The sequence below is a fragment of the Delphinus delphis genome, chromosome 6 (assembly GCF_949987515.2).
Source record: "Delphinus delphis chromosome 6, mDelDel1.2, whole genome shotgun sequence".
Lineage (NCBI taxonomy): Eukaryota > Metazoa > Chordata > Mammalia > Artiodactyla > Delphinidae > Delphinus > Delphinus delphis.
Window position 1 is genome coordinate 42,798,011 of NC_082688.1, and position 16,616 is coordinate 42,814,626.

The window sequence follows — 16,616 nt, forward strand, 5'->3', positions numbered from 1 at the left end:
CCCCACCCACCCTGGTCACTACACAGAAAGGAAAACATTCTCTAGAAAACTGAGGATCAACATGGCAATTTCTGTTGTTTAACATTTACAATTTTTAAAGTTTTAAAAATAGAAAAATACATTTATTTTTCTTTCTAATGCAGCCAAAAAAGCATGTATTTCATAACAAAGTATTTACCAGTTTTCATACGTTAATGAAGGTATTAAGGCTTGATTTTTTTGTCCTTTAATAACAAAAAAGGAAGTGTAAAAAAAAAAATTACTATAATGAAGATCTCCAAAAGCTAAGTAACACATTATAAATTAGACACAAAGTTTCATGGGGTCTCTTAGATCACAAAGGATAAAGATGATTAATTTGCTAGTGGTCCCTGTGATTATGGGGTTCAACTTTTATATACCAAAAAAAATCCCACTGCAAAAGCAACTTTAAGGAACATCCAAATTACACTGTTTTAAAGGAATTTTAGTGAAATTTTGTGGATAATATGCAAATATCTGCTATTGCCTGAAAGTTTTTATGTGGTCTCAAAATTTTTTTCATAATATATTTATAACAAGGAAAATTTCCTAAAGTAGTTTCATTTTACCATCTTCAACACATGGAATTTCCAAAGAAGAAAACTTTTTCTGTGAAATCTGTGATGTTCCCAAAGAAGTGGATCTTTGAATCTGGAAGGAAAGTTAATTCACTGTCAGTTAGCACACAGACTTTTATTATACGTTCTAAGACAATTCTGACAACACACACACACACACACACACACACATATACACACACACACACACACACACACACACACCTCAATCTGAATTAACTGGAAAAAAATCCAGCCTGAATTAGAAAGTTAATTTGTAAAATGTAGATTTAAAGAAGTGCTTTTACAATTTCAAGGCTAAATACAAATTGCAGAACTGTTATAATCAGTTAATCAGAACCGTTATAATCATACGTATACACAGAGAGACATGCATGTTTCTATGTGTGTGTATTAGTATGTGCTATAAACATTTTCAAAAAACTAGAGAAGCAGTAGTTAACCATTGAGGAGAGGGACTGGAAAAGTGAAGAAAGGTAGACTTATTATTTCATTCTTTTGTTTACTATTTGCACCTTTTACTATTTCATCATTCTGTTTTTCAGTATGTAATTTAAAAAGTCTATTCACAATGAATTGAATTGTTTTACCCAAAATTTCTGTGGCTGTTACAAATACTGTTTGTGGAATTTTCTTTTTTAACTCGTGCTTTCATTAATTTTGAAAATACATTACCTGAAATGGTTTGACAGGGACATTTACTTCAGTTGCAGGTGGGGGTTTTGGGATGCTTTCAATCAATTCCAATATCCCTTGCAGTTTTTTATCTGAGATTCGTAAAGAAATCAGTGGTAAGTTTCCAAAAATCTTGAATCTGTTTCAAAAAGACAGAAATCATTATAAAAAGATGACTGTTCATCTTAAATTATCTAAGAATAATAAAATGTGATTTTAAGTACTAAATATTATCTACACAGTCCATGGGACAAATTATCTCACAATCTACAGTCAAATTCCCATCATTTTACCTTATTAACCAATCTCATCAGCTGAACTAACATCATTATTTTTCAAAGGCTTATTTTCTATTATTATTATGTTTACTATCCCTCTGCTATTTTGCCAATGCCAATTGACAATCACTATTTATGAAGTGTTTACTACAGACAGGCATTAAGGAAAACACTTGATATGCATTATCATAAATAATTCTCACAACCTAATAGGAGGGAGACAACCTATTTCTGCTCGCTGTTTCTTATAAGAAAGAAATGTGTACATATGTACATGGTTCCTATCAGGAAACTAAGGTTGGCAGGTACAAATAACTTGTCCAAGAGATTATATATTTAAAACCAGGTTTAGAAATCAGATCTGAATGAAAAATCAAAATCATATAAGTAGATGCATGTAACAAAATCCAATACCCATTCACCATAAGAACTCACAGTAAACTAGAACAAAGAAGAACTACCTCAACTTGATGACGAATATCTTTGAAAAACTTACAACTAACATCATACTTAACAGTGAGAAACTCAATGTTTTCCCACTAAGATTAGGTGCAAAACAAAGATATCCCTCTCACCACTCCATTTCAACATCACACTGGAAGTCCTTAAATGCAGTAAGCCAAGAAAAGAAAACAAAAAGCATACAGATTGATAAAGAAGACATAAAACTGTCTTTGTTCACAGACGACACGATCATCTGTGTAAATTATCTAGAAAAAAATTCCTGAAACTAATAAGCCAATACAGCAAAGTTGTAGGATATGAGGTTAATATGTAATAGTGAATTACTTTCTTATATACCAACAATGGACAAGTATAATCTAAAATTAAAAATACAATACCATTTACATTAGCACCCCAAGAAAGTAATACTTAGGTATAAATCTAACAAAATAAATACAACATCTGTAAGAGGAAAACTGTAAAACTCTGATAATATATTAAGAACTAAATAAATGAAGAAATATTCCACATTTAAGGGTAGGAAGATTCAATCTGTCAAGATGTCAGCTCATCCCAAACTGATCTATATAGATTCCATGCAATCACAATCAAAATCCCATCAAGTAATTTAATGGATATTGACAAACTGATTCTAAAGTTTAAATGGAGGGGCAGAAGACCCAGAATAGCCAACGTAATACTGAAGAAGAGCAAGGTTGGAGGGTTGATATTCCCTGACTCAAGACTTACTGTAAAGCTACAGTAAGCAAGACACTGTGCTATTGGCAAAAGAATAGACAAACAGATCAATGGAAGAGAACAATGGAACAGAACAGAGAGTGCAGATACAGACCTCCATAAATACAGTCTACTGAATCGCTGACAAAGGAGCAAAGGCAAAATAATGGAGCAAAGACATTCTCTTCAACAAATGGTGCTGGAATAAATGAATATCCACATGCAAAAATTAATTCAGACAGGCCTTACACCCTTCACAAAAGCTAATACAAAGTGGATCACAGACCTAAATTTAAAATGCAATACTATAAAACTCCAAAAAGATAAATCAAAGAAAACTTAGATGACCTTTTTAGATACTTTTTAGATGATCACTTTTTAGATACAACACAAAGGCACAATTTATGAAAAAAATAATTCATAAACTGGATTTGGTTAAAATTATAAACTTCTGGGACTTCCCTGGCAGTCCAGTGGTTAAGACACCACACTTCCACTGCAGAGGGCACAGGTTTGATCCCTGTTCGGGGAACTAAGACCCCACATGCCGGGGCCAAAAAAATTAAAAACTTCTGCTCTACAAAAGACAATGCCAAGAGATTTAGAAGACAAGCCACAGAGTGGGAGAAAATATTTGCAAAAGATAGAACTCATAAAGGACTATTATCCAAAAAGTTCAAAAAAAATTTTTTTAAGTTTATTTTCTTATATAGCAGGTTCTTATTAGTTACCCATTTTATACACATCAGTGTATACATGTCAATCCCAATCTCCCAATTCATCCCATCCCCACCCCCCGCCACTTTCCCCCTTTGGTGTCCATACATTTGTTCTCTACATCTGGGTCTTTACTTCTGCCCTGCAAAACGGCTCACCTGTACCATTTTTCTAGGTTCCACATATATACGTTAATATACGATATTTGTTTTTCTCTTTCTGACTTACTTCACTCTGTATGACAGTCTCTAGATCCATCCACGTCTCTACAAATGACCCAATTTCGTTCCTTTTAATGGCTGAGTAATATTCCACCGTATATATGTACCACATCTTCTTTATCAAGTCGTCTGTCGATGGGCATTTAGGTTGCTTCCATGACCTCCCTATTGTAAATAGTGCTGCAATGAACATTGGGGTGCATGTATCTTTCTGAATTATGGTTTTCTCTGGGTATATGCCCAGTAGTGGGATTGCTGGGTCATATGATAATTCGATTTTTAGTTTTATAAGGAACCTCCATACTGTCCTCCATAGTGGCTGTATCAATTTACATTCCCACCAATAGTGCAAGAGGGTTCCCTTTTCTCCACACCCTGTCCAGCATTTGTTGTTTGTAGATTTTCTGATGATGGCCATCCTAACTGGTGTGAGGTGATACCTCATTGTAGTTTTGATTTTCATTTCTCTAATGATTAGTGATGTTGACCAACTTTTCATGTGCTTCTTGGCCATCTGTATGTCTTCTTTGGAGAAATGTCTATTTAGGTCTTCTGCCCATTTTTGGATTGGGTTGTTTCTTTTTTAATATTGAGCTGCATGAGCTGTTTATATATTTTGGAGATTAATGCTTTGTCTGATGACTCATTTGCAAATACTTTCTCCCATTCTGAGGGTTGTCTTTTCATCTTCTTTCAGGTTTCCTTTGCTGTGCAAAAGCTTTTAAGTTTCATTAGGTCCCACTTGTTTATTTTTGTTTTTATTTCCATTACTCTAGGAGGTGGATCAAAAAAGATCTTGCTGTGATTTATGTCAAAGAGTGTTCTTCCTAATTTTTCCTCTAAGAGTTTTACAGTGCCCAGTCTTACATTTAGCTCTCTAATCCATTTTGAGTTTATTTTTGTGTATGGTGTTAGGGAGTGTTCTAATTTCATTCTTTTACATGTAGCTGTCCAGTTTTCCCAGCACCACTTATTGAAGAGACTGTCTTTTCTCCACTGTATATCCTTGCCTCCCTTGTCATAGATTAGGTGGCCATAGGCGCGTAGGTTTATCTCTGGGCTTTCTATCCTGTTCCATTGATCTATATTTCTGTTTTAGTGCCAGTACCATAGTGTCTTGATCACCGTGGCTTTGTAGTATAGTCTGAAGTCAGGGAGTCTGATTCCTCCAGCTCCGTTTTTTTCCCTCAAGACTGTTTTGGCTATTCGGGGTCTTTTGTGTCTCCATTACAAATTTTAATATTTTTTGTTCTAGTTCTGTAAAAAATGCCATTGGTAATTTGATAGGGATTGCATTGAATCTGGAGATTGCTTTGGGTAGTATGGTCATTTTCACAATATTGAGTCTTCCAATCCAAGAACATTGTATATCTCTCCAACTGTTTGAATCATCTTTAATTTCTTTCATCAGTGTCTTATAGTTTTCTGCATACAGGTCCTTTTTCTCCCTAGGTAGGTTTATTCCTAGGTATTTTATTCTTTTTGTTGCAATGGTAAATGGGAGTGTTTCCTTAATTTCTCTTTCAGATTTTTCATCATGAGTGTATAGGAATGCAAGAGATTTCTGTGCATTAATTTTGTATACTGCAACTTTACCAAATTAATTGATTAGCTCTAGTAGTTTTCTGGTGGCATCTTTAGGATTCTCTATGTATAGTATCATGTCATCTGCAAACAGTGATAGTTTTACTTCCCCTTTTCTAATTTGTATTCCTTTTATTTCTTTTTCTTCTCTGATTGCCATGGCTAGGACTTCCAAAACTATGTTGAATAGTAGTGGCGAGAGTGGACATCCTTGTCTTGCTCCTGATCTCAGAGTAAATGCTTTCAGTTTTTCACCATTGAGAATGAGGTTTGCTGTGGGTTTCTCATGTATGGCCTTTATTATGTTGAGGTAGGTTCCTTCTATGCCTACTTTCTGTAGAGTTTTTATCATAACTGGGTGTTGAATTTTGTCAAAAGCTTTCTCTTCATCTACTGAGATGATCATATGGTTTTTATTCTTCCGTTTGTTAATATGGTGTATCACATTGATTAATTTGTGTATGATGAAGAATCCTTGCATCTCTGGGATAAATCCTACTTGATGATGGTGTATGATCCTTTTAATGTGTTGTTGGATTCTGTTTGCTAGTATTTTGTTGGGGATTTTTGCATCTATATTCATCAGTGATATTGGTCTGTAATTCTCTTTTTTTCTAGGATCTTGTCTGCTTTTTGGTATCAGGGTGATGGTGGCCTCATAGAATAGAATGAGTTTGGGAGTGTTCCTTCCTCTGCAATTTTTTGGAAGCCTTTGAGAAGGATGGGTGTTGGCTCTTCTCTAAATGGTTGATAGAATTCACCTGTGAAGCCATCTGGTCCTGGGCTTTTGTTTGTTGGAAGATTTTTAATCACAGTTTCAATTGCATTACTTGTGATTGGTCTGTTCATATTTTCTGTTTCTTCCTGGTTCAGTCTTGGAAGGTTATACCTTTCTAAGAATTTGTTCATTTCTTCCAGGTTGTCCATTTTATTGGCATTGAGTTGCTTTTAGTAATCTCTTAGGAAGGTTTGGATTTCTGCGGTGTCTGTTGTAACTTCTCCTTTTTCATTTCTAATTTTATTGATTTGAGTCCTCTCCTTCTTTGTCTTGATGAGTCTGGCTAATTGTTTATCAATTTTGTTTTATCTTCTCAAAGAACCAGCTTTTAGTTTTATTGATCTTTGCTAATCGGTTTCTATTTCATTTACTTCTGCTCGATCTTTATGATTTCTCTACTTCTGTTAACTTTGGGTTTTGATTGTTCTTCTTTCTCTGGTTCCTTTAGGTGTAAGGTTTGATTGTTTGAGATTTTGCTTGTTTCTTGAGGTAGGCTTGTATTGCTATAAACTTCCCTGTTAGAACTCCTTTTGCTGCATCCCATAGGTTTTGGATCGTCGTGTTTTCATTGTAATTTGTCTCTAGGTATTTCTTGACTTCCTCTTTGGTTTCTTCAGTGATCTCTTGGTTATTTAGTAACATATTCTTTAGCCTCCATGTGTTTCTGTTTTTTACATTTCTTTCCCTGTAATTATTTCTAATCTCATAGTGTTGTGGTCAGAAAAGATAATTGATTTGATTTCAATTTTCTTAAATTTACTGAGGCTGATTTGTGACCCAAGATATGCTCTAACCTGGAGAATGTTCCGTGCACACTTGAGAAGAAAGTGTAATCTGCTGGTTTGGGATGGAATGTCCTATAAATATCAATTAAATCCATCTGGTCTACTGTGTCATTTAAAGCTTGTGTTTCCTTATTAATTTTCTGTTTGGATGATCTGTCCATTGGTGTAACTGAGGTGTTAAAGTCCCCCACTATAATTGTGCTACTGTCTATTTCCTCTTTTATAGCTATTAGCAGTTGCCTCATATATTGAGATGCTCCTGTGTTGTGTGTATATATATTTATAATTATTATATCTTCTTCTTGGATTGATCCCTTCATCATTATGTAGTGTCCTTCCTTGTCTCTTGTAACATTCTTTATTTTAAAGTCTATCTTATCCGATAAGAGTATTGCTACTCCAGCTTTCTTTTGATTTCCATTTGCATGGAATATCTTTTTCCATCCCCTTTCAGTCTTTATGTGTCCCTAGGTCTGAAGTGGGTCTCTTGTACACAGCATATATATGGGTCTTGTTTTTGTATCCCTTCAGCAAACCTGTGTCTTTTGTTTGAAGCATTAAATCCATTCACGTTTAAGGTAATTATCGTTATGTATGTTCCTATTACCATTTTCTTAATTGTTATGGGTTTGTTATTGTAAGTCCTTTTCTTCTCTTGTGTTACCCACTTAGAGAAGTTCCTTTAGCATTTGTTGTAGAGCTGGTTCGGTGGTGCTGAATTCTCTTAGCTTTTGTTTGTCTGTAAAGCTTTTGATTTCTCCGTAGAATCTGAATGAGATCCTTGCCGGGTAGAGTAATCTTGGTTGTAGGTCTTCCCTTTCATCACTTTAAATATGTCATGCCACTCCCTTCTGGCTTGTAGAGTTTCTGCTGAGAAATCAGCTGTTAACCTTATTGGAGTTCCCTTGTATGTTATTTTTCATTTTTCCCTTGCTGCTTTCAATAATTTTTCTTTGTCTTTAATTTTTGTCAATTTGATTACTATGTGTCTCGGCATTTTTCTCCTTGGGTTTATCCTGCCTGGGACTCTCTGCGCTTCCTGGACTTGGGTGGCTATTTCCTTTCCCATGTTAGGGAAGTTTTTGACTATAATCTCTTCTCATATTTTCTCAGGTCCTTTCTTTCTTCTCCTTCGGGACCCCTATAATGCGAATTGTTGCATTTAATGTTGTCCCAGAGGTCTCTTAGGCCGTAGGCTGTCTTCATTTCCTTTCATTCTTTTTTCTTTATTCTGTTCCACGGCAGTGAATTCCACCATTTTGTCTTCCAGGTCACTTATCCGTTCTTCTGCCTCAGTTATTCTGCTATTGATTCCTTCTAGTGTATTTTTCATTTCAGTTATTGTATTGTTCGTCTCTGTTTGTTTGTTCTTTAATTCTTCTAAGTGTTCTTTAATTCTTTTAGGTCTTTGTTAAACATTTCTTGCATCTTCTCGACCTTTGCCTCTGTTCTTTTTCCGAGGTCTTGGATCATCTTCACTATCATTATTCTGAATTCTTTTTCTGGAAGGTTGCCTATTTCCATTTCATTTAGTTATTTTTCTGGGTTTTATCTCGTTCCTTCATCTGGTACATAGCCCTCTGACTTCTCATTTTGTCTATCCTTCTGTGAATGTGGTTTTTGTTCCACAGGCTGCAGGATTGTAGTTCTTCTTGCTTCTGCTGTCTGCCCTCTGGTGGATGAGGCTATCTAAGAGGCTTGTGCAAGTTTCCTGATGGTAGGTACTGGTGGTGGGTAGAGCTCTCAAAGAATACTTAAAGCTGAATAATAAGAAGACAATCTAGTTGAAAAATGGACCAAAAATCTTAACAGACACCTCATCAAATAAGATACATAGATAGCAAATAAGCAAAGATGTTCCACATTATGTATAATCAGGGAAATACAAATCAAAATAAGAATAATGAGATAGTACTACACACCTACTATAATAACCAAAATCAGGAATACTGACACCACCAAATAATGGCAAGGATGTGGAGCAGCAGGAACTCACAATTACTGCTGACTGAAATGCAAAAGGGTATAGCCCCTTTGGAAGACAGTCTGGAAGTTTCTTAGAAAACTAAAGATACTCTTACCATATGACCCAGCAATTGTGCTCCTTGATATTTACCCAAAGGAATTTAAAGTTATGTCCCCACAAAAACCTGCACATGCATGTTTATAACAGCTTTACTCATAATTTTATATGAATCAAGTTTATCCACAAAAATTTTATATTCCAATTTTATCACCAAAACTTGGAAGCAACCAAGATGTCCTGCAGTAGGTAATGGATAAACTGTGATACATCAGATAATGGAATATTATTCAGCACTAAAAAAAAATGAGTTCTCAAGTCATGAAATGACAGGGAGGAACCTTAAATGCATATTACTAAGTGAAAGATGTCAATGTGAAAAGGCTTTCTCTTCTCTAATTCCAACTATATGACATTCTGAAAAAGGGAAAACTATGGACACAATAAAAAGATCAGTGCTTGCTAGGGCTTGAGTGTGACAGGGGAGGGATGAATAGAAGATTTCTAGGGCAGTAAGAATACTCTATATGATACCACAATTATGGCTACATATTATGCATTTGTCCAAACCCATTCAAGGTACAACACCAAGAGTGAACCATAAGGTAAACTATAGACTTTGGGTAATTATGATGTGTAAATGTCGGTTTATCAATTCTAACAAATGTACCACTAGGTGGGGGATGTTGTTAAGGGGAAGGCTATGCATGGGTGGATGCAGGGGGTGTATGGGCAATCTCTGTAGCTTCCTATCAACTTTTTTGTGACACTAAAACTGCTGCAATATGAAGAAAGTCTTTAAAAAGTAATAATGATTTTAAAAGAGACTGACATCAAAGAGAGAATAAGTTTTCGTTCACCATTTTTATCCCTGCATTTTAACTTACTTTTTCAATCACACACAATGACTGCTAAAAATATACCTGAATTACTTGAGAAAATTATAAGCTTTCTTTTACCTCCAGTAACCTAAGTATTTGTAACTAATCCCATACATCCTAATTTAACAGTTACATATTATAGATCTGTCTCATTAATGTACCTAAACTTTTCAATTTCTTTAAATATGCCAGCTTAACAACCTGAGGATGACAGGTGCCAAAATAATACCTACCAAATAACAGAGGATTTCCTTTTATCTGCCTTAAACTTTTTAAGCTCAAACTTCAAAGGAAGTTGCCTGATACTTGTAGAGTTCCAGGACTTTATATAATGTCATATCCACTTTATATTGCTCACAACTTACAAAACTGAAATCAAATGCTTCTCAGATTTCATCTTTCTAAATCATTATAGCTTCTGCTTGTGATTGTTTTCGGCACAATTTTCTGGTCCTAACTTATAGCCATTTTAGTATCATAAGAATACTAGTAGAGAAGGCTTTCCTGGTGTCTTCTGCCTTTATTCGTTGCGTCTGGGTGTAACGCACTGAACCAGAGTTTGGCAAAATATGGTCATGGATTAATCCAGCCTGCTGCTTATTTCTGTAAATAAAGTATTAACTGGAATACAGCTATGCCCAGTTACTATGTACTGTTTATAGCTGCTTTCATGCTAATATAGCAGAGTTGAGTAGTTGTGACAGACAACGCAACTTCAAGCCTAAAACATTTAATATCTGGCCCTTTAAAGAAAAAGTTTGCTGACTGTTACACTGGATTAATCTCTCATACTCTTGCATTCCATTATCTGTCTATATATAGACATTTTAACCAACTGTTTTAATTCCTGCTAGGCTATGCATATTCCCTACATTACTGGAGGTAAATTCTCCCTAATCATAGACTAGAGCAATCTAAAGCAAGGGAAGTTAGCCATTTCTTCTCTCAGAGTAATATCACTTTTTTCTGGTACCCTGTAACATCCTAGATTCTAGCGTATTTAAGTATAAAATGCTGAAAAAAAATCTATTCGTAAACATGTTTGCAACAGGAAATTACATACATCTTTGTCCTTTCTCACATACTGACAAACTTTAAAAGAAATATCAGACAATAGTAAATAGGCAGGAGGACATTTGGGAAGGATGCCAAAGAACCTAAGCGTGTCTAAAATTAACCTATACCTAATGCTTGATTGTAAACAACAGCAAAATGTATAGAATGGTTTTCTTTCCTCTTCTCTTTCTCAAACCAAATTCCTGGCATTCCTCTGCTTTAAGACACTCAGAGTCCCAGTTTGATATTCTTGAATAAGGAAGTCTAAGAGAATGAGAGTAAACTGCACAATGTTTTCTAGAGAATTGAGTCCTATAATTTGAAAGGCAAAAAAAAAAAAAAAAAAAAAAAAAAAGGCGTGTAGGTTTCTCTTAGGTCTCTTCCTTTCACATGGTGACAACAGTAAGTAGTATGAACCGGGTCTGCAACATAGCATATGGGAAAAAGACCAGGCTATCACTACTTCCTACTATCCCTTCCATCCATACTTGAGCCACAAAACCTTGAGCACTGCTATATGAGTATTCTCTTCTTGCCTCTCTAGTAACAATTTCACTTAGATTGTTTGGTAGTTGTTAGATGTGTCTTTCTTTAAATTTTAAAATAGATCTGTGGCTGAGGTTTCAATGCTTGCAAGGGAGAGAAAAATTACTGGTGGAAAGAAAAGGTGAAAGGGCTAGCTACGGTCTTAAACTAGGACTAAATCAGCTAACTAGTCCAGTCTAATTTAACAGACTTCTATATTTAGGATACTGGGCTCAAAGTATCAGTCAGCTAACAATAAAATATAAAGATCTCGGTAAAAGCAAACACACGATAAATATAAAATCAAGTATTGTGATTTTTTTTGTGATTTTTTATTTTAACTTCACCTTTTATTTTCTTCAGGATTTAGAAAATATAAATCTGTGCTAATGGGTACAATATATAATAAAGATATAACTTGTGACATCAATGACATAAAATGGAGGGGGTGGAGCAGTAAATAGTAGAGTTTTTGTATGCAATTAAAGTTAAGTTGGTGTCAATTTTTAAAAAATTGTCAACTTTACAATGTTATAGGTAATCTCCATGATAACTAAAAAGAAAATATCTATAGAACGTGCATATGTGGAAAAGAGAAGGGCAACAAAACATGTCAGAACAAAAAATCAACTAAACACAAACGAAGGCCATAACAGAGGAAAAAAGGGACAAAAAGTTATAAGACATACAGAAAGTAAATAACAAAATGACAAAATTAATTTGTTCCCCATCAGTATTTATTTTAAACATAATGGTTTAAACTTCACAAAGATATAAATTGACAGAATGAATTTAAAAAAAAAAACGATCAAACTATATGTCTGCAAGAGACTGACTTTAGATCTAAGGACACAAATAGTTTGAAAGTGAAAGATATTCTATGCAAATAATATCCAAAAGAAAGCAGGAATGGCTATAGTATCAGTCAAACCAGACAGTAGGTCAAAACCTGTTACAAGAGACAAAAGACATTATTTAATAAAAAGTCACTCCATCAAGAAGATATAACAATTAGAAACATATATGCACCAAACATCAGAGCTCAAAAATATATGAAATATTGACAGAGTTGAGGGAAGAAATAGCTCTACAATAACATGAGACTTCAATACCCCACTTTCAATAACTGATAGAACAACCAGAAAAAAGATCAATACGGAAATAGAGGACTAGAACAACACTGTCAACAAACATAAACAAAACACTCCTCCATCAACAGCAGAATACACATTTTTTCATACATGCACATAGAATATTCTCCAGGATAGACCGAATTTTAGGTCATAAAGCAAGAGTCAAAAATTTTTTAAAGATTGAATAAAAAGCATCCTTTCTAATCACAATGGAATGAAACTGGAAATCAACAGCAGAATGAAAAATGTAAAATTACAAATATGTAGAAATTAACACATTTACTGTTAATGAGTCAAAGAAGAAATCGCCACGGAAATAAAAAAATATCTTGAGACAAGTGAAAATGAAAACACAACATACCAAAATTTATAGCATACAGCAAAAACCGTGCTGAGGGAAATTTATAGCTATAAACACTTACATTGAAAAAGAAAGATCTCAAATCAGCAACCTAACTTCATGCCTTAAAGAACTAAAAAGGAGCAAACTAAACCAAAAGTTAGCGGAAGTAAGGAAATACAGATTAGAGCAGAGAGAGAGAAAATAGAGAATTGAAAAATAATTGAAAAAAAATCAACAAAAGAGTTTGTTCTTCAAAAAGATGAACAAAACTAAAGAACCTTTAGGTAGATGGAGATAAAGACAGAAAAGACTCAACTAAAATCAGAAATGATAGTGTGGATATCACTATCAATCCTACAGAAAAAGGAAGGATTTTATGCCAACAAATTGGATAACCTAAATAAAGTGGACAAATTCCTAGAAACACACATCTATCAACACTGAATTTTGAAGGAACAGAAAATCTAGATAGACCTATAACTAATATGCAGAGTGAATCAATAATCAAAAATCTCACAACATTTCATGAGTGAGTTCCACCAAACATTTAAAGAATTAACACAAATTTTTCTCAAACTCTTCCTGGAAACTAAAAAGAAAGGAATACTTCCTAACTCATTTTAAGGACAGCATTACTCTGATACCAAAACCAGACAAAGATAATACAAGAAAAGAAAACTACAGACCAATATCCCTTACAAACACTGATGCAAAAATCTCCAAAAAAACACGAGCAAACAAAATTCAACAGCATATTAAAAAGATTATACACCATCACCCATCACCCAGGATTTAACCCTGGAACGGAAGAATGGTTCAACATATGAAAACAAATCAGTGTAATACACCACATTAACAAAATGAAGGGACAAAATAACACATGATCATCTCAACTGATGAAGAAAAAGCATCTGGAAAATGCAACACGTTTCCATAATAAAAACACTCAAAAACTAGAAATAGAAGGAAACTACCTCAAAATAATAAAGGTAATATATGAAGAAACCACACATAGCACACTCCATGCAAAAGACTAGAAGCTTTTACTCTATGATCAAAATAAAGGATGCCCACTTAAATTACTTGTATTCAACATAATATTGGAAATTCTAGCCAGAGTAATCAGGCAACAAAGAGAAAAAAAAAGGTATCCAAATTGGAAAGGATGAAGTAAAACTGCCTCTGTTCTAACATGAAGTGGTCGTATATGTAGAAAACTGTAACAATTCCACACACACAAAAAATGTTAGAACTAATAAACAAATTCATCCAAGTTTCAGGATACAAAATCAACTTGGAAAAATCAATTGAGTTTCTATTAACCAACAAATAAATTAAGAAAACAATTCCATTTATAATAGTATCAAAAAGAATAAACTTAACCAAGGAAGAAAAAGACATACACTGAAAACTACAAAATAATGCTGAAAGAAATTTTAAAAGACACAGGTAAATGGAAAGACATCTTGTATTCATGTATTGGGAGACCTGATGTTAAGATGTCACTACTGAAAACATTTGCAGATTCAATGCAATCCATATCAAAATCTCAATGATACCTGTTGTTAAAAATAGAAATATCCATCTTAAAGTTCAAAAGGAATCTCAAAGGACCCCAAATCACCCAATCAATATAGAAAAAGATTAATGTTGGATGACTCATGCTTCCTGATTTCAAAAGTTACTACAATGCTACAGGAATCAAAACAGTGTAGTGTTGGCATGAAGACAGACACAGAGACCAAGGGAACAGAACAGAAAGCCCAGAAATAAACCATCACATATATGGTCAAATGATTTTCAACAAGGGTGTCAAGACTATTCAATAGGGAAAGGCCAGTCTTTTTAACAAATGGTGCTGAAAAAAAACTACACATCCACATGCAAAAGAATAAAGCTGGATCCTTACCTTACAACACATCCAAAAATTAACTCAAAAAGGTTTCCTAAGCATTAACAGTATAAAACTCTTTGGAAAAAAATATACAGGAAAAACACTGGATTTGGTGATAATTTCTTAGATATGACAACAAAAGCATAGGCAACAAAGATAAATTAAACTTAATCAAAATTCATAGCTTTTGTGCATCAAAGGACGCTATCAAGAGTGATAAATAAGACAATCCACAAGAAGAAAGAAAATATTTGCAAATCATTTTATCTGGTAAGAAGTTAATATCCAGGAAAATATTTTAAAAAAACCAAACCTCCAACTTAACAACACAAACAACCTAATTAAAAGGTGGGCAAAGGACCTGAACAGACATTTCTCTAAAGAAATATATAAATTGCCAATAAGAACATGAAAATATGCTCAACATCACTAATCATTAGAAAATGCAATTCAAAACTATAATTAAATACTACTTCACACCTGTTAGGATGGCTATTATTTTTTTGAAAGGGAGAAAATAACAAGTGTTGGTGAAAAGGTAAGAGAATTTGGAACCCCTGTGAATTGCTGATGGGAATATAAAATGGTGCAACTGCTATGGAAAACAGCAGGACAGTTCCTCAAAAAATTAAAAATAGAATAATCCAGCAATTCCACTTCTGGATATATACCCCCCAAAATTTAAAGCAGGGACTCCAATAGATATCTGTATACTGATATTCACAGCAGCATTATTACAACAATCAAATGTCCATTAACCCATGAATGGATAATATATGATATATACATGCAATGGAATTAGGCCTTAAAAAAAATGAAATTCTGACATACACTACAACATGGGTCAACATGAAGACCTTATGCTATGTGAAATAAACCAGGCAGAAAAGGAGAAATATTGTACGATTCCACTTACATGAGGTACCTAGAGTAGTCAAATTCATAGAGACATAACACAGAATGATGACTGCCATGGACTTGGGGGAGGACAGAGTGGGGTATTATTGTTTAGCAATGGGTAGAATTCCAGTCTGTGAAGCTGATATGGTGGAGTGGTTGGACAAAAATGTGAATGTACTTAATGCCACTGAATGATACACTTAAAAATGGTAAATTTTGTTATATATATTTTACTACAAAAAAATCAATGAAACATGGCATTTCTTAGCTATATAACTACTAAGGAAATCTACAATCACATGAAACAGGTAATACATACTTGGGCATCCTTATATCCATGAAAACCATGGCCTTAGAGAGTTCCACATTGAAGTGCATAGGTACCAAGATATGTTGTGTGGATACATTGAGTTTTCGTGCTTCTTTCCAATTATCACCTAATTACAGAAAACAGTACGTGTTTAACACGTGTAATTTGACAAACATACTAAACCTAACATTACCATTAATACTTCATAGTCATACAGTGCATGGTATGAGGAAATCTTCCTACATCTAGATAATCTTAATGCCATATTCCCAGGTACACATACTCAGCAGGTAAATTCTTTTCCCTTTCAAAGACTCTATGTTTTAATAGGAAAAATGCTTATTAAAATGTTAACAACAACATAGCTTTAATCAAATCTACTGTGCATCCTTGGCAATCACTATGCCAACCATACATTACTCAAAAAACATGGCTCTGATGCAATAATGAAAAAGGTAGGGAAAAGTGCAGTTCTTCAGTATTAACTAATAAAAGTTAAATTTAAGATTTATAACTGACACTGTTCTAGGCAATGTTTAAATTTTCATTTAATTCTCACAATGATGTATAACATCCCATTTTAGAAAAATGAGACTGAGAGGAATTTACAGCTTGCTTATGGTCAAAAAGCTAGTGAGTGATAAGGCTGAAATTGTCACCCAGGTCTGCCAACATGCAACCCTCTGGCAACATTCACTGCAGTGTCACAAGCCTAAATGTTCAGTAAAGGAA

At 34.1% G+C, this 16,616-nt stretch overlaps 1 protein-coding gene across 5 annotated transcripts in view; it reads right to left on the reverse strand.

Annotated features, from left to right (window-relative positions):
* VPS13A (vacuolar protein sorting 13 homolog A) overlaps positions 1–16,616 on the reverse strand; it is a 241,445-nt gene that overhangs the window by 150,619 nt on the left and 74,210 nt on the right. For all 5 annotated transcript variants that reach the window (XM_060014602.1, XM_060014599.1, XM_060014598.1 and 2 more), the window contains exons 22-24: positions 15,894–16,011; positions 1,275–1,413; positions 591–672 (exon numbers count right to left, since the gene is read on the reverse strand). In XM_060014602.1, the coding sequence (XP_059870585.1) occupies positions 591–672; positions 1,275–1,413; positions 15,894–16,011 (339 nt within the window). The remainder of the gene's footprint in view (positions 1–590; positions 673–1,274; positions 1,414–15,893; positions 16,012–16,616) is intronic.